General features: G+C 39.3%; 1 protein-coding gene across 9 annotated transcripts in view; it reads left to right on the top strand.

Annotated features, from left to right (window-relative positions):
- Positions 1-431: 431 nt before the first annotated feature.
- pax2a (paired box 2a) overlaps positions 432-19,358 on the top strand; it is a 28,419-nt gene continuing 9,492 nt past the window's right edge. Inside the window, exons 1-9 of one of the 9 annotated variants that reach the window (XM_065296598.1) lie at positions 432-3,209; positions 4,747-4,912; positions 5,134-5,154; positions 5,592-5,789; positions 8,998-9,083; positions 9,220-9,339; positions 10,111-10,155; positions 15,703-15,878; positions 18,136-18,256. In XM_065296598.1, the coding sequence (XP_065152670.1) occupies positions 3,167-3,209; positions 4,747-4,912; positions 5,134-5,154; positions 5,592-5,789; positions 8,998-9,083; positions 9,220-9,339; positions 10,111-10,155; positions 15,703-15,878; positions 18,136-18,256 (976 nt within the window). In that variant the 5' untranslated portion in view covers positions 432-3,166. Of the gene's footprint in view, positions 3,210-4,734; positions 4,913-5,133; positions 5,155-5,591; positions 5,790-8,997; positions 9,084-9,219; positions 9,340-10,110; positions 10,156-15,702; positions 15,879-18,135; positions 18,257-19,358 lie in introns of all 9 variants that reach the window. The other 8 variants (XM_065296599.1, XM_065296600.1, XM_065296601.1 and 5 more) reach the window with 8 other exon arrangements.

The following is a 19,358-nucleotide window of genomic DNA, read 5'->3' as shown; positions in this document are numbered from 1 at the left end:
AAATACCTCTTATAACAATTTTAAACAATCCGGTTACTAAAAATCACAAGCTTGTCATTCTTAAAATTTCATTGTGGTTTAGTCTTGCTGTAAGGATACATACGTTTGCTATAGCGCTTTTAAACTGAGGTGGACACTAGGTTTGTTGAGTGGCAAGTATCGATTGGTGACGTTGACAATATTACAGTGACTGAGAAGAACCCATAGGCTTTCGAAAAATGGAACGGGATTATTTTCTGCGATTTCATTGGAAGTTCATTCCAGTTTAGGTTGGTTTATAAACTTCTGTGGCACATACCAGAGACGGTCAAAAAAGAAGCACTGTATTACCTGCAATTGAGTATCTCGCTCTCTCTTAATTTTTTTCTCATAAAACTTTTTGTTAATTAGAAGTTGATCTTAAGGAAAGTGTAAAATGCAGCCTTAAAATGATTTTGCAGTTAAACAAAAACAAAAGCAGCCTTAAAATGATTTTTCAGTTATCAGTTTAATCAAAAGAGCATGATTTGTATAACTCTTTCCTCTTTGTCCAGCAGCTGGGACAGGAATATTATCCCATAGAAAATATTTGTAACAACCCTTTAAAACAATGTGACAATGGTCGCATTAAATATAATGCTACTTTCTATATACAAAGTCACAATTTAGTATTCAAAGGCCACTATGATCAGTTGCAATTAGTTTTCCTATCATTTAACAGGAAGTAACTAATATACTAAAAGGGTGTGAGGGCAAAAAGCTGGGGTCTTGCGGGGAAATAAAAGCAGCTTTAAGGGAAATGTGTAGTCAAGTGTGAAATTACAGCCCATGGTGTTACATATTGTACCAGAAGCTCCCTCCAAAAATACTAACAAAAAGAAGAAGCGTCCTCAAATTTGGCCGGGAGGCATAACATAACATGGCCTCCTGTTCTTTTAGCCGAACCCACAACGGTCACAGTGCGAATATTTTATAAATCTAAGTGCCTTCCTCAGTGAAGCTAAAGCTTACAATACCAGTTAGCAAATGCATTGTTTTTAAACACAGTATTTAGGGTGTTGATGTTTAGATCTATGTGCACTTTCCATTTAAATTTTAAAAGTATATCACAGTAAAACAACAATAATAAATGCCAAGACGACGAAAGATATTTATAACAAAAATGTTTAACTATTAACATGTTTGTTAATATGTTACCATCTGCAGAAATGGAGAAGTGCAAAACGATTGCATTGGAGTCTTGTCGGTTTATAGCATTTATAAATAAAATACAAAATGCGACTTTTATATGACTTTATCAGCTGCCTCTTCTGTATTAATAAAAAAGCATGCTAACAGACATCATGTAAGGATTAATAATCAAATGAGATTTTTCTGAAACTAAATTTTCTTAAAAATAATACATACAATTTTTTGCCTTAAAATAATATTTTTCTATTAAGTGACAAATTTATTCGATAAAATTACAACATGCCTTATAAGACTGCTTAAATGTATATGCATAAAAACTAGGGACATATTCAACTAATCGTCGTTATTATACTAAATACTAAAATATGTAAAGCCTGGTAAAGCCGTAATAAACTAGCCGATCAATAAACAAACGGATCAATTCATAAGACAACTTTGTATCTCAGTTATAGCCTGCTTAACATTTTTCGTCATGGGCAACAGCTCAGTTTTACATTAAAAATAAAAATACTTAAAACTTAAAAATCACCAACAAACATTATGTTCATTGCGTGTTATAAATAATCAAGAGATTTGTTGAATACCCATAAAACAAACTTCAAGAGCCTTAGTTAAATAAAGCAAACTACGCAGCGCCATCTACAGAGAGACCTAGAACACAACAGAGCAAACTGCATGGTCAAGACACAACCTTTCACTAACATGTATGACAAGCGGCAAACCTTCCTTGTTATAGTATCAAAAGCAATTTAGATAATATTACAGTAATTCTCGTATGTCAGCAAGCTGTCAAATGCACGAGCAACTTTCTGTCAGAAATTGTGATTATATATCTGTGCCTATCTTTCCACTTCTTTACTGTATTGTTTACGTTTTTCACATTCCCCACAAAATAAATAAACAAAAGCCAAATAATTAAATAAAAAGCATAATACAAAATACAATAAAAAATGTTTATCGACTTAACATAATTGATGTTCTACAAAAACATGCGATAACAGCGAAATAAGAAAACTACAACAAGGAGGTGATGCAAAACATTAAATATGATTTTTGGACCTTCTTCCAAGCAAACGATCTTTTAAATTGTTGTCAACTTTGCAGCACTGCGAATATACGTACACTACGCAATATTTTACATTCAGTTTCAACGTTTAGTTCACCAAAATGATTTAAACATGATTTACTTAGTTTGACAACATATATAGTTAAAAATACCACGATGCTCGGTCGCTGGTGTTACCGCTTCCTTTCCACTTGTCTTTTAATTTCCTCGATTTTTTAACCCATCTCTCCTCATTTCCCTGTTTGCATCCCTCCCCTTCCGAAGTGTCAGATGAAGAGACCTCCTCATTTGGTGCTCCAGCTTTTTGCGTTGGCGAATCACAAAGTGTTGGAATCTATTGCCTTTGTCTGACATGTCATCCATCTCTATGCGAGGGGGGATCTGGGGAGGAGGGGGCGGTGGACTGCAGCTTTTAGAAACAGACACACTGAGAAGAGGGGTTTCAGTCTCAGCCCAAAGCTTCTAACAGGCACATCCCATTCTTGAAGAGAGGGGGACCGAAAGACACTCGCCGTGTCCATGTTTTTTCCTGTCATCCCCGCACAAATCTGACTGTACCCCTTCTCCATATCGAGGAATTTACACTGCAGTTTCACCAGAGGACACTGGAGGAGACGCAACCACAAATGCTTGCGTTCCCTTAAATATGTAGCTAAAAATATTAAGTGAACGACTGATTACGCTTGCGGTTCTGCGTAATTTTTTGAGACTCGTGCAGGACATGATCTGCACCTGACCAGCCTCGTGTCTTTATTTGATGGACTGAACAGCACGAGATAAAGTTCGTGGCGCGCCGAAGAACTTCTGTACACGGGCATCGGAAGCATTCTGCTCTGAACGGATAGCAATCTTTATTAATTCCCATTAAAGCTACATAATCAAGGCGAGACGGCGACCTCAGTCGATTATCTTTCCTTCCTTTGCTATCCCATGGATATTCACTGCAAAGCGGACCCCTTCTCGGCGATGCACCGTGAGTAAAATAACAGTTTATTACTTGAAAATCTCTACCTGGTTGGCATACATGCAGTCTAAATTTTAGTGTTTTAATTTAGTTGATTAAAGTATACAACCTTTCCGCTTTAAGGTACCCACTATTGCTTAGTACAAAGATCTTAACATATTTTTTTCGAATGATTGTTTATGAGGAAACGAAGAATTGTTTAATGATTTATACTTCTTGCCCCGTTAGGGAAATAGTCAGTGTACAGGCGAATAGTAAGTGTACATGAATATTAGTGGTTGGTTATCTTATATTTAGAGGCCTTTTGTAGTTTATTAGGTCAAAAAGTCGTTTAAAAAGACAATGTGTGCAATTACAATATTAAGCATAATTTACAATTAATTATTAATTATCCATCGTTCACATAAAACGTGAATGAATCACGCACATGTAGCAGAAATATTTTTAATTTTTAATCAGTCAGGCCTGGAAAAGGTAAACACAATGGCACATGTGGAATTAAAAGGGATGTATCCGAAAAAATATACATATAAATCTCGGTAAACACTATCGCGATAACACCACATTATTTGCAAAACATTCGATTATTTATGGAATATTGCGTGTGGAAATTCGGACAGCGAGGCGCAAAATATTAAATAAAAAAGTTGCTTAACATTTTAAAAATGACAAAGAAAATGTTTGCTGTCATGTGTCAATATATAAATTAATTAATAATATAAAAATTAGTTATTTGTGAATAATACTGTATTGTAATAAGATGACGGAAGGCCTGGGTCTAATTTAAATAATTAATTCTTAATTATTTTGCAGTAGCCTACTCCATGGTTGTAATATGAGTTATCAAAGCACTTTTTAATTATTTACAATAATTGTGCAAGGAAAATTAAGCAGGTTGAAACATAATCTATGCGACATGTGTTTGGCTGCAATGGAATAGTAGAGGAAAATACTACCTAACTGCAGCGGACTTATGTGTAGAATAGAACATGACTTGATCAGTTTTCAATCATTATTACGTACAAAAATATAGCTATGAAAGTAAAAAATATTATTATTATTATTGGGATTGGGATATAATTATTATTTATTATTACATATGCAACATGTAGTAATATCCAATATAACTATTAGTCGTATTTATTTAAAACCGTTGGCCAAGTTAACGTACAACAATTTTTTTAACTGCATGTGAAAAAGGCATAAATGTCTTAACAGTAAAAAGTTTGATCATTTTAAATCGCAGTACAAAAAATAAGAGTAAGAAAACAATAAATTACGCCAAAGAGGTCGAAAAATTCGTTTTATTATCATTATTATTACAGCATTACTACAAGTTTTATAATTTTATAATTCGTGGTTCACACATTACTTGTGCACAATGTTTATTTGTATTTGTGTGTGCGCGCCCCCGTGTAGAGTGTGTTAAAGTGGGTACAGAGATAGAGAATTAAACGCCTTTAGTAGCCATGTTAATGATGTAGCGAATCTTCTATATGTATGTAATGTTATGCTTTTTGTGTCTGTGTTGTTGTATCCCATATAGGGCACGGCGGTGTGAACCAGCTAGGAGGGGTGTTTGTGAATGGCAGACCCCTACCTGACGTGGTCAGGCAAAGAATCGTGGAGCTCGCGCACCAAGGAGTCAGACCTTGTGACATCTCAAGACAATTACGGGTCAGCCATGGCTGTGTCAGCAAAATTCTCGGAAGGTAGGAAAAAGTGCAAAACCATTATTTTCAAAATATATTCAAAGGTTATTGCTTCATGTAAATGAAATATTAAACATTATTGTTATGTATTATTAAGAACGTTTGTCCCTTTTAGTGGAAAGGTCTAACATTAAATTAATTAACCTAAATTTATTGTAAAGGAGGAAGATGTTTTCTAGGAAACTGTTATAGATTTTTGAATTTTTTGAAATATTTTTCAGCTATCAAAAGGATCTTATAAGGTATTCTGCACTTTAAATGTTCCTTAGAAATATGAGATGTGTTGGTGGCATGTATTAATCGTAGGGTGCATGGGACATCAGTCGCTGAGGAAACATTTTAAATACATGGATGATTACGATTTTTAATTGCAGCCTACGATTGTTGTTTATTTAATCCCCAAAACGTGTGAAATGTACGTATTTAAAAAAAATGAAATGAGCCACAATGCTGTTCCTACCACATTTTTTTCATAGGTGAAAAAAACATATAATCGTATTAAATCCCCCAAAATGCAAATAAACAAAAAAAGGCAATTTAAAAAATGTATAAATCATATTCATAACTTACTGTTAATAAATAAACAGTATGCCACACGCTAGCAAAACCGTCAGTCTGCCAGTATTGTGTGATGTCACGGAATTGTTATAATAACGAAGTATCGTCCATCTTTCTCCAGATATTACGAAACCGGCAGTATTAAACCTGGAGTTATTGGGGGGTCCAAACCAAAAGTGGCGACGCCCAAAGTTGTGGATAAAATTGCAGAATACAAGCGGCAGAATCCCACAATGTTCGCCTGGGAGATCAGAGACCGACTGCTTGCCGAAGGCGTGTGTGACAATGACACTGTACCAAGCGTTTCATCTATAAACAGGTAAAAGCTATTTAAAATTTAAAAATCACATTCGAAGCCAATTTCAAATTTCAAATGATGTGAAAAGCATGATGTCATAGAACGAGATGTTGATTCCCAGGACATAAAGAACACCATTTGGTAATGAAAGCTTGATTCTGTACTACTCTATTGATCATCAGCAGAGTTATAAAAACGGCGAATCCTAACACTAACGACCAAATTATCCTCTAGTCTGAAATCCTTTACTGGAAAATGCGGTTTATGGGTAGTACCCAATTTACGGTGCTTATTTTATAAGGGTTTTTTTTTTTTTCGTTTTTAATTTTTTCTCTCGGGGTGGTCTCAAATGTGCAATTCAATCCCAAATCTGTCCACAGCCTGCATAGGATCTATAGCTGAGCCGCGAAAATCACATCTGTCTCGATGAAAACCAATCAATACTCTGTAACCAGATCCACTGGCACTGGGAAATACGCAAGCAGACCGATCACTGCCTTACCCGTAATCTCATCCAAGTAAAGAAAAAAATACTACGCGAAAAACAAAGAAAGTTTCTGTGCGCTAAACAATATGAAGAAATGTTAAGGAAAATATTTTGCGTACTACTTAATATATAAGGAGTTTGTTTGTATTATTTACATGTTGACAAAAGGCATACATTTATGTATTCGTTTAAAACACTGTGAGCGCGTAAGTGTTTTTTTAAGCTCTTAAACTTATTAAGGAAATTTGAGCCTTACTTCTCTCTAAACAATATAATACATGGCACCTAATATGCAGCCCTGCATTACCTATATTCAGAAACACATTAAATCCATCAGCTATAGAAAATAAAGTGTTAACAATTAGTTAGCATTTTCTTATTTCTCATTAAAATAAAAAAGCTTAGCTAGACAATTCCAAGTGTGTGTGTGTGTGTGTGTGTGTGTGTTTGGTGGGGACTTAGAGAAGAGTGAAAGAACAAGGTGAAAAAGGCCTACCTGCAAGCAGGAGTAATGAACTTTGGTTAGGAGGCACTGTTCCATAGAGCTAGCCAGCAGCATTACATTTTAATGAGCTGAAGAGAGATCATGGGCCGACCCGCATAAGACATTTCCTAGAAGAAAACTGGGAGAGAGAGAGGCTGAAAAAATTCATTTCATGCACTATGACTGTTTAAAAAGGGCAATTTGAACAGGTCTCAACACATGTATACGGTAAATTTAAAATCTGCATTAATGACATGAAAGAAGAGCCAATAAACCTTCATTTCCAATGATATTCGAATTATTACCTCAGAGGAGGGCATTGTACGGACCATTGTTTATGTGGAAAATTAATATGTATAGCGATTTAGTAGGTGTTGAAATATATTGTCTATTTTGCTAAATGATGAAAGTTGGGTTTCCTGTGTATGGGTACCAGATAAGATTTGTGTCTGTAGAGTAAAAACATCAGTTGCCACAGTAAACATCAGTGCTGGCTGTGTGAAATGGCTAACTGGATTGGGCATTGACATAGATGTGACAATACAACTTTCCCTATATTTTTATCAGAATAACTTAAGTCGTTGGCCAAAATTAAGAAACATTCATAGCTAACACAGACTTTAGTTGTCTAGACCAATTTTAACCCTTGCGCCATTTCAAACAGGTGTTCTAGTACTACATCCAAAAGTATTCCCTCTCCACTGAGCAGACTTTAGAGCCAGGACCCTTACGCACCAAATCGCTTAAGAGGTTGACCTCTGCTCTGTTGACATTAGAAGATGTCCCGGCTTTAAGCACATTTTCTCTGCATGAATTATTAAAGATTACACACTGTCTGGGGTGTTCTCCGTGTCCTCCACACAACAAGAAGCCACTGGCACACAACCAGTTCTGAGACCTCCTATCGCCTGGATCCTATAGCGTCCTTTCAATAGCATTGATTTATATTTTCATATGTCTACAGGGAATTCTCAGCACCCTGGCAAGTCATTAATTCACACCTTTCAAACCGTTCAGTCGATAGCGAGAACATGAATTCATGCTATTGAATTTGTGTGGCTAACGCAAGTCACAAGGTCATATTGTAGTTTGGTCAGATGTTAAAAATTATATGAAAATTGTGATGTGTGCTTATCCAATAGGGCCATCTTAATAGATTTTGCCATTTAACCACAGTAAAAAACAAAACAAAACAGTGTACCATTGTCAGTATAGTGAATATTGTTTGTTTGTGTGTGTGCGTGTGTGTTATATCATTTATTATATATATCTATATATCTATATGTATTATAAATATATACTACTATGCTCTGTATAATGAATTTACTAAAATGTTATTAATCCTACATTTAATCATTATACTGAAATCTTATCTATGAAGACTAAATTCTGCATCACATGTGAATGATGAGCTGTTCAGTAATGAAATTTACAGCCACATTACAGTTTATACAAATGTGAAAAATGTGTAGCCAACGAATATAAATGTGTTCCTAGAATGGTGACAGCTTTTTCTCTTAAAAGCGTGTCCCAGATTAAAGACATCAGATGCTGCAGTGGGCTTTGCTGGAGCAATGAGACACTATTGCTTTCCTGTCACATATAATTTATAGCCCTCCATTTGCATCTGTTCTTCTCTGCGTCTAATTCCCAACTTTTTTATCCCCAAGTCCCGATCAATAGGGCCTCATCCGCCCTGGCACCCCTGAATGTTTGTGGTAGAAAAAATGTCGGATCTGGGAAGTCAGTAGCCACACTCTACAAGCAATCTTCACTTGCTTCAGTGAGGAGGAGGATAGAGAGAGAGAGAGAGAGAGAGAGAGATTGAGATAGATAAAGAAGCAGAAGGAGAGGGAGAGATTATTAAAGCTGAGGCCAGTTCGAGGCAGTGAAGCTCATCATTGAGGTGAATTGATGTGATTTCATGCTTTGTTTGCAAGATCATTCAGACCAAAGTGCAATGAAGACTTTCCCCCATATCACACCTTCGAGGTAGTGGGACTTTATCATATTTCTAAAGATGGGATCCCATTTGATTGAATCCACTTTCTCTGCGGTAGCTCCCGCGATTGGCCCTAATACCTTTCGATTGGTTATTTGTGACAAAATCACTGCATCTTTATAGCAAGGCCCAAAAAACAACAGAGTTTTACGCACGCAACAGGTCATAGCAGGCCATGCGAAAACTCACCATAAAGTTATCTGGTATGCCTTGTATGTGTTCATAGTAACTCATCATGTTTATTAAAATTTTCCAGGATAATTCGAACCAAAGTCCAGCAACCTTTCCATCCATCTTCCGATGGCACAGGAACGCCTCTCTCCACAGCAGGACACACTATAGGTAAGAACACATCAAAGTAAAATTCATGATATCAGTGCCATCAATTATGCTGATGACCTAATATTAAATCGTTCTTGGTAAAGGTGATCTTGAGAGCAGTATATGTATATTAACCTACTCCTTTATGCTCTCTCAGTACCCAGCACAGCTTCTCCGCCTGTGTCAAGTGCTTCCAATGACCCCGTGGGGTCCTACTCTATTAATGGCATCCTCGGGATCCCTCGCTCCAACGGTGAAAAGAGAAAACGCGATGATGGTAAGAGACTGGATTTCTCTCCATCGTTTTTATTCCCCCCTTACTCCTTTCCTAGGCCTCTCTACAGCCCCCTGTAATTTCCAATTTGTGTGGGGAGATAAAGATGGTATTTTGATAGCACTGGTCAAAGCATTTTGTAAAAAGCGCTCTCAAGTGACTTGTTATGTAGTAAAGCAGATTGGACTATTTCATTCAGCCGGGTTGATGCTCGGCTGTTTGTAGGGTTGTAGCACATTTTATTTGATGATACAGTACCTCTGTGCAAACAAGAATGTGCCTACATAGCATGAGGTACCATCATTGGTCTGAATCATGACAGTATATGTACTTAACATATATAACTTAAAGTCTAAACTAAATCAGCAACGTAATGCAAAAGATGCATTACGAAATGTGCTAGAGCAGACTGGAATTTTAAAATAAAATGTGAAGAATACCAGAAATGTGGTTATACTGTAAAAACTTTAAGCTTATGGGTTTTTTGTGTTTGTAGAACTTAAATAGTGTCCAAAAAGTGAGCTAGCCATGTCAACATTTTCGCTCTTTTTCTAAATGAGAGGGCATATACTGCCTAAGGCCTACTGGCCGATCGGCTCTTCATACAATCGCCTTTTGAATGCTCGTGAATAAACATCCATGTGGCACTGGGCCGAATGGGAACGTAGAAAGTGCTGTAGTCAAAGGGAGGGAGGTTGAAGTGGTTGGAAATGATCTCTTGAAACATTTATCAAAGCAGGGCTACTTGCTTCTCTTATGTTTCCATCTCTTTAGTTCTCTGGAGTGGCAACCACTTGGATGGGAAGAAAATAGGATATTGTAAGTTCTGTTAGCCCACCTTCTTTTTGCTTGCTCAAACACGAGCCTCTCGAATCTGATCAAGTGCTCTGTGAGGGTGTGTGTTTTTGTATGTGTGTGACTGTGTGCATGTGTGGGGTGGTGTGTAGCGAGGGGGGGGGTGTTGAGATGTAGCGTGGTGATGCTTAATGATATCTTTATGGAGAGAGCTGTAGATCATATATAAAGACTGTGAAAAAGCGACTGTGGCAAATCACATTCGCTACAGCATGGCATGCCAGGGCTTTTCCAGTGTCGCTCTCATACACCGTTTGCTTCTGAAAACAGAGAAGGGACATAAAATAAGCGAGAGGGGATTTATCCAGCCAAATGCCAGCATCGGTAGTTATTCCTAGTTTGATTAGAACTGACAGGACGTGAAGAGTGGATGAAGGGGTTGAGTGTAATTGGATCATAAAACACTAGGCGGGAAAACATGAGTTTACTTGTGTGTGCAATATCAAATTTGATATCGCTTCAGTGAGGATTATTTTCCCTGTGATTATCATTATAATGACGGGAGTAAATATTCCCGTTGTTGCCAGAGTGCTTCCGTCTTTTTGACCTTACACAGGTCTTTCTCCAGGTCTAGCAACACATTTTCAAGGCAGTAATCCTGGGTGAATATGCCATGCCGTGACCCTAATGAAGATCTCATGGCGGGTTATTTGATACAGTGCCAAATGTCTAAAAAGCTTTGTGTTATTTAAACTTAGCCCTTATTTCACACCGAGACATCAGGGAGGCCGAGCGACAGCCAGTGTATGGATTCAATTTCATAGCAGCCCAGCAGCCTTGGGCTACCCGAGCCTTATTTGGCTGGGTAAAGCCAATCTTGCCTTCATTAGATGATGACATGGCAGAAAGTATGCTAGTCCGATTTAAGCAATAGCAGCACAGATGCGCTTTGTAATGATTGCAACGCATGTAAGACGAGGTCAAAAACAGCAAGTTCCCAGGATAAAAGGGCCTGGGGACCATTTTCAAATATAATGAGTTATCAGTGCTTGTTTTAAGGGGTAACAATTCAAAAGCCTTCATATCTGATGATGGCAGTGCCCTTTAAAAAAGATCCCTATTACAAAAGTGATATGGAGATAATGTAGTGTGACACGCGTTATGTACACCAGGTCTTTGTAAGAGGAGCTTCAGGGACACAGGTGTCATAAGAGTCATTAATCTGTCATTTTCATGCGTTACTGCAAATTAAAAGTAGCTCGTTGCTCGCCGGCTACGGGCGACGTTCGCGTGGCGCCGACCGTCGAACGCATAGGTTGGGGGGAGTCTCCTAAGATTAGTTCTTTGGTGGCAATAGCTCTCCGCAAGTTCAACATAGTGACATTTAAGAGAATTTGCAATTCTGCAGAGAAAAGCTATTAATTCACAAATTAGCACCCCCCTTCTTCTATCATGGATGTGCAAGCTATTGAAGAGACAAAAGAAATAGCCTAAAGGGGAAGAGAGAGACACAGCCCTATCTGTGTAAAGATTGGTTTATATGTCTGCAAGCAGTGATACCAATTATGCCAGCACACAGAGAATGCGCCTCAACCTTATTGCTGCCTTCACAGGCCCTTCAAACCATTGCCAGATTTATTTGTGTATCTCATTATGGAAAATAGAATGCCTCTCTTGCCAAATGCATTAATGGCAAAAGAGGGAAATTAAGCCTGTTTGGGATTTCTCATTTGTCAAAGTTAATACTTTGTTACAAAACGACACAAATGAGTGAACTGAGTTAATTACTAGCATACAGGCATGATTCACGTATAAGGAACGTATTTGCGCGCTTTTTTGTTCTCACCTGGCCTTGTGTAGGGTGATTAGTGGGTTGGTGTGACCCAGCGTTCATCTCCAGACTGAAAAAACACAAAAGGGAGTTTTGGGTCTTAAGGGCGGCAGCAATAAATTCTACACAAAAAAGGAGAAAGTGACACTTGAATCAGGTGTGGGAGTGAACAAGTGCACGTTCATAACAGAACGAAATTAAAGCGAGATGATTTAAAAAGCATAGCGGCGTATTTATTTGACGTTACAGCGATAAAGAGATTACATCTGCACTGCCCGTGCCGTCACGGTACGAGAATGCAAAAGTTTCACTTTGCAGCTTGTTTGTTCATCTGAAAGTAAACTCGGCACACCTCGAAATCCCCACGTTAAAATTGCTTGGCCCGCAGCTCGAACGCTTTAACCTGCGCTTCCATTTCATGGCTTGTGAGATTCTATTGTGTCAATATGGATTCAACTTTAAAAAGAGAATAGAAATGAAATACATCCAAACCAAGAAATGGATTGGCCTCAGTCTAAATCGAATAAGAACATCCCACCGATTTCATCATGATGATGGCCTCTGTATGAAAGAGAAAGCTCAGATTTGAGCGAGGCTGCCGAGCGTAACCGGCAGAGAGGAAGGTGCCGGGCTCCTTATCAAAGGACACAAAAGGTCTGTGCCCCCCGCTCCGCCAATACATCTGCATTCAAGCAGACCCGCTGCCCAGCCGGCCGACCGACCGCCTTGGCGCAAACCGACGCCTTGAAAATCTGTAGCACAAAAACATCTTAGGACTCGAAGAGGAATCATGTCAGAGAAAAGTCAATTATGAACACTGATGCTGAGAATTAATGGTGCGCTGCATTACGCGGATTTTAAAAGGAAAGAGAGCGAGAGCGAGGGAGAGACGCATCCATTAATTGCGTTCCAGAACGCTGCGTCACATGAGGCCGATGTGCTAAATGACGGACCGGGTGTGAGTACAGTAAAGGATGCGTGTTATGGGTGAGAGGAGAAACCCACGCTGACAGCGGTAGACCGAGAATGAAAAAGGACGAGGAGAGCAATCTCCTACTGCCAGCCAGCACACTGCTCAACACCGCTAAATTGAATTAATAAAGCCTTTAAACACGCTGTAACATAACAGGAAATTAACAGCCCCGGTTGTGGCGCTGCCACCTCTCTCTCTCTCTTCATATCATCAAGGGTTCAGCAATAGGAGGAGACACAAAGAGAGAGAGAAAGAGAGAGTCAGTCTACTATTGGTCTCATATTGTTTGGTTTTGCTCAGGTTGAGTAATTTGCTTTAAAATAAATCCTTACTGCATATTAGATTTCATAAATAGAAGATTTTTATCAACAAAAAAAAAGAAGTACAACCAAAAGCACCACTTCCTTATTGAAAACTAACATCTGAATTTGCTCACCAGAAGACGAACGACCACTTGAATTATTCCTCTCATCAGTATACCGTCGTAAACGTCCAACTAAGCGTGAGAGTAAACTAATACCGAAAAACAAAAACAAGAAATGTGTGATATCAGGTCAAGGGTCAGGAGGGTCACGAGACCCTTATTTGCTTTTCAAAAAGCTCTCTCTTTCGGACGGTCTTATCTGATGGGATGAAAGCGGGAAACCAAGGGTTGTTCCACTAAAAGAATGTCACACCTGCCTAGACAACCGTAAATATACACCTCCTAAATCATAAATGTTTCTGATCGCAAATGAAAGTCATTTTGATGGTAACTTTGAAATAACTGAAAGCACGTAAAACTTAAACACACAAACATCTATTAAAATGACAAGTTCACCATGATAACCCTTCACCATATCTTGGTCTTAGTTTTATTTGAACTACCTTCTCCAGAGGAGGAAGCCCCAGGGAGTCTTGTTTTATGGACTCTGGTTATCTGATCTGACAGAGCTCCAGTCCCATAGCACCAGAGTGCTAATGCAGTGGGATGTCAAAACAAACACACTCAAGTGTCCCAATGAAATCAATATAGTACAACCATAAAGAAAGCACTGATGTATACAAGAGTTTGGCCATATGCATAGCCATTCATAGAGTTGAAACTACATTATTAGCTATTCCAGATGCAAAAAAATCTCCCTTGAACGGTTGCGTAAAAGCTTAAATAACCTTGATCCAACCCAAATCTCCTCTAACTGTAATGTAAGACACAGACCAGCCCCCCTAAACAGTTCAAACTGCAGCTTTGTCCCCGTTGTCGACTAGCGTCCCTGCGCGCTGTGGGCTTTTGAGTATGGGAAACATGCTGCACCAAAGCAAATGACAAACGCCTGCTTATTGATCGCGGTTCGCACTTAGACCAGCTGATAGAAAGTAATTAATGACTCTATTTTCTTCTGTACCAAAGAGAACAATCGAGGTTTATACGGCAACAACGCACAGCCTTATAGAAGGCCCCCAAGGGAGCCGTCTATAAAAAATGCCTGCGCTCAAATATGAAATGCATGGCAAGACTCAGATGATGCTGGGAGAAAAAGCAAAAACAAAACAACCACAACAGGAATTAATAGCAGATGAGAAAACTTTGCCTCTGTGTTGCTTAAACACACTCGCGGCAACACAAATAAACCCGCACCCACACAATATCTTCTTATCACAGCTCTCTGTGGATCTATTTCTCCTGAAAGTCAGTTCATCCCATGGCCCCAGCCATTGAAAAAAGGTCAAGCTGGCGGGTAGAATGGCAATAAAGCCCCTGAAATGGTACTATCAGTGGAACATGATTGATCAATTGAATTCCATAGCACAGAAAAATGTGGGATTAAGTAGAGTATTATACGCACAATGAGTTGAGGCATGATGTTCATTTCAAGTTCATTTCGCCTCTCTCCTGCCACCAGATCAGGCAATCAATAGGACCCTTGCATATCATATATCACTCCGCTCTCGTGGAGGAGAGAACATAATCTGCTGCAAATTTAGAATGACAGATTTGTAAGGGAGCAAAAAGCCCCTCCACCACCACAAGAGGCGGCATGCAGGGCGGCCGAGGGTGCGCGGACGTCCGTCGAATGTTTGCAGAAGGCGAGAAAGCGAAGGCACCTGCTTTGGCAGGGTGATGAGGTCACAGGCTGAGGGAAACTGTTCATTTGTTTATAAAGAGGAAGATGGAGGGAAACACATAAGCTGGCAGTCAAGCTGTGTAATTGTATTCAAGCTGGGACTGGCCTCCCATTTTTCCAAGGAAAAGCAATCTGACAGTGAAAGCAGCATTACATTCTAAGGGAAATTGTGCCGTTTAAATAATAGCTCTCCATTTTCCACCAGCACACTGACAGGAGAAGCGAACACCCCCCTATCCGAGTTGCTTCCGCTCATGCTAAAGCACATGGCATTCCCAACAAGTATATGTTTGCTATGAAGTAATCCATCAATTACTGCAGGCCCATCAGATGATGGTGCTGATGCTGAGCTGGGGGAGGTGTGACTCTCTTTGCACCGTCCACATCTCACTCTCTCTTTCTCTCTCTCTCTCTCTCTCTCTCTCTCTCTCTCTCTCTCTCAGCCCCATGTGCTCTATCTTTCCACTGCTATTAGGATCAGTTTGAGACTAGCGCTGACTGAATTTCAGCTGATATTCTCCAATCTTTCATCCTTGCTCTCTGCACTGATGCTGAGAGGTTCACTAGACTTAGCGGTTATGGGGAGTGTGGGGGGTGGGTGCAGAAATGGGCCCATAATGACTGGTACTAGCATGTGGCCTTGTCCCTCTCTCCTCTTATAGATGGTTCAGATGGCTCTGGCCCAAACAGTGATTCTCAGGGTAGCGTGGAGAGTTTACGGAAGCACCTGAGGGCCGATGCCTTCACTCAACAGCAGCTGGAGGCTCTGGACCGCGTGTTCGAGCGGCCGTCGTACCCTGACGTCTTCCCCACGTCAGAGCACATCAAGCCAGAGCAGGTCAGTAATACTGAGGTTAATAGACTAATATATTACTAATTACGATGCAAATAACAAAAACAGATTCAAAACTTAAAATTTGAAGTCGGTTAGCCAGTCTGAGATTAAGAAAGTTTGAGAATTTTAAAATGCTGTGATGTGCGAGCGACCAACTTAGCTAATAATATCAGAACATATTGGATACGACAGATGAATAATATCTTATAGAATCGAAACTTGTGCATCTCCTTCGAACTTGAATGAAAAAAATGGTGCATTAAAGTCAGATCAATTAAGCTTTCGTTATTTACACATCAACAAACATTTTATTTACATAACATGAAATATCATGTTGAACTGCTAAGCTAGCTGACGTTAAACATATTGGCACTGGACAAGTAACAACATTTTCAGCTTTTGTCACTATAATATAAAGTGCTTTTAATTTAAGAGTTTGTTGCAGTCAGAATTAAAAGTCTAGTTAAAAATTATGTAGCTAAAAAACAAAAATATACACCCGCTTGTATTTACAAGCGCTTATTTAAAGATTTCGACTTATTATGATAGATAACCTTTATTTACTTTCATTAAACTATCAAAAACCACTAACTATTAATGTTTCCCTTGAAACCCCAAGTAGAGGCCCATAAAGCAAAAGCAGTGGCCTAATTGAGTTCATTTTAATTTCTCTCCGATCGCAGAGAATTACACTGGTGATAAATCAGGTGGACAGCCCTCACCCCTAGTAGAGGGCCTAATTTGCAGCTAATTACAAAACTGATTTCTACTGGAAGATCAATACCAAAACGAATTGGAAATGACTTGCAATCACAAAGAGAAGCTAAGAAGGTATTAAAAAAGGCAAGGAAAGAGGCTAAATGCAAGGGAAAACAGCCCTGGAAGAGTCCAGAAAAATCACTTTGAATTTAATGTAATATTAATCAGACTACATTCCCATTTATTGGTCCGTTTCTGTGCCCCCTTTCTAAAGAACGGACCTATTAGACATTTGTCTGCTGTGTGAGGCCGGGCATTAAAAAGCCATTTTGGAAATGCTAAACTCAATGGGCTCACCCCTCCCACACTTCTGCCAGCCATTTGGTCATCCTTTTCAGATGGCTCTTCAGTTGCCCCACGCCCAACTTGCCCCTATCTGCATGATAAAATAGCTGTTGTGCATCTGAGGCCAGACCAAATAGAGAGGAACATCCGCTACTGGCCAACTGAACATTTGTAGGAGACAATTAGAGTTCATCTGGAATAGAGACAGACAAGTCTGAGGTCACGGCATTTCCCTTTGGGAGATCTCGGTCCTATTGTGATGCACAGATGCACATACACAGACATACGCACGTAAGAGCGAACATATGTATGTTCACACTTTAATACACGAGGAACAATGGTGGCCGGAAAACTCATCTCATTTGTTGCATTTGTTACAACAAGTCTGCATTTATGAAAAAATCCGAAATTTGAACCAGCACAAAACTTGACCGATTCGTAATTTAAGTACGCAATTTATACATTTTCAGCTAAGAATGTACTATAAAAGTAAAAATATATTTTATTTTCTTAAAAAACAATAGAGATCAGTTTTTGTTTTTAGAATAAGAAAATGTTTACACGAACATAAAGAAAACAATTACAAACGGTTGATTCTGCGTCTCACAACGAGGCCATGTTGGTAACGTAACAAAGCGGCCCCGTCTCCTCCCTTGGCTGGTCAGGGGAATGACTGCAGTCAAGCACAAAGAGACAGCTGACACCCTTTCCATTCAGTCTGCTCCAAATCCTACTCTCTGTCCCGCTCACAACCTTAATGTATGCACACACAGTTCACATTAACTCTCACCAAAACACACAGGCACATATCCACTCTAATGCTAACCCAGACGGGACGACAAAAAACTGTTTAGTTTAGTTTAACTTGATTTTAACGCATTCCTAAACTCATATTCTAATACCAATAGCACTAACTGATGAGCAATGTTTCAAGCCATTGTAAAACGCAGATAAAGCACAGTATATATACCTATTGTATTGAACAAGTGGTTGTGTGTTACAGTAATTTTAATATAGTTAATGCCAATGCACATCCTTTATCCATAGTGAAATCATTGTAAACGCACAGCCTCTCGTGGATTATTCAATATTAACAGACTAACCCTAATGCCATAAAAACACAATTCTCAGCTTAGCAGAAAATATCACCTTAATAAATAATGCTTGGATCACAAAAAATACCTACTTAAAAGTGTCCCCCTCCCCTCATTGGCAGGCTAATGAATACTCGCTACCAGCACTGAATCCTGGACTGGACGAAGTCAAGCCCAGTCTGTCGACCAGCGCCAGTTCAGATTTGGGCTCCAGCGTGTCACAGAGCTACCCGGTAGTGACAGGTAAGAATGCTGTCCCAACTGACCGCTAAAACACTCAGGACTGAGCTGGCAGGGGGGGTTCATTTTCAAAGTTAATCTGTGCGGCTTTTTTATGTGCGTTGAGAGGAAAAGTGAGCTTTATAAGTTGAGCGGACAGGTGACTGGAATGTGACATGTTGATTTAAAGTGGATGGATTAGTGCCGTCTCCTCCGTGGGGCCGTGCAATCTAAACAGACAGGTGCCGTTACTTGCATGGAAGATCCAAATATTTCGAGTGATGATTGAGGTTTGATGACCAATCCCAGGGGGATTTACAGGGGGAAGTGCCACTTTCCTATTCTAAAAAACTGAAGCAGACAGGACTCTTATCTCTGGATTTTTTTTCTCTAGCTCATATCGCCTAGAGTGAAATATTCAAGCACGGTTTGGCCTTCAATATAGCAGTGTGGTTTTTGACTCTACTTGTCTCCTCTTGGTATGCGGTGGTTAATGTCAGCCTGGCTAATTGAAATATTGTTTCATTGTTGCGCCTGTTATTACCTCAGAGAAGGTTAAGTTTACTGATAGCCAACTGTCGGGCTGAGATTAATACGCTGAGCTTTTAATAAAATTCACATAATTATGCAGGAGCCATCAAAGCCAATGAGTTCTGTGTGGGTGGAGGACAGGATGATTGAAAATTGCTGTGCCCCCTTCTCACATGATAGCTGGATAATGTTATGTGAAAAGAAAGAGCTTTTTTCCCCTCTCGCTAATATGTGGGAGGTAAAGTTCCCTCCAGAAAGTTGGGCCTCTGGAGAAGAAAGGTGTGTTTTTGTCCTTTGTATGAAAGCAGTCTCGGTCTGGGGAGCACCCTCATGGCAGGTGGCCTTTCTTGCACCTGGGACGGGACACACCGGGGGTCTTAGTGGAGACCACCTCTTGCTTAGAAATCTACTTCCCTGTAGAGAGATATTTTGAAATATTTTTATTTTCTTTTAATGTTGAAGTTTAGATTTAAGATTATGCATTAAAAATCATCCCGGGTGTGTTAAAGGTTGATGCATTAGTGTGAAAATATGTGATAAGTGCACGTTCCAGCATCATAAATTATGCTTAGTATTTTCTGAAAAATCTAATATG

The sequence above is a fragment of the Paramisgurnus dabryanus genome, chromosome 20 (genome assembly GCF_030506205.2).
Source record: "Paramisgurnus dabryanus chromosome 20, PD_genome_1.1, whole genome shotgun sequence".
NCBI lineage: Eukaryota > Metazoa > Chordata > Actinopteri > Cypriniformes > Cobitidae > Paramisgurnus > Paramisgurnus dabryanus.
The sequence above is the reverse complement of the archived record's forward strand: the minus strand, read 5'-3'. Positions and strand labels throughout refer to the sequence as shown.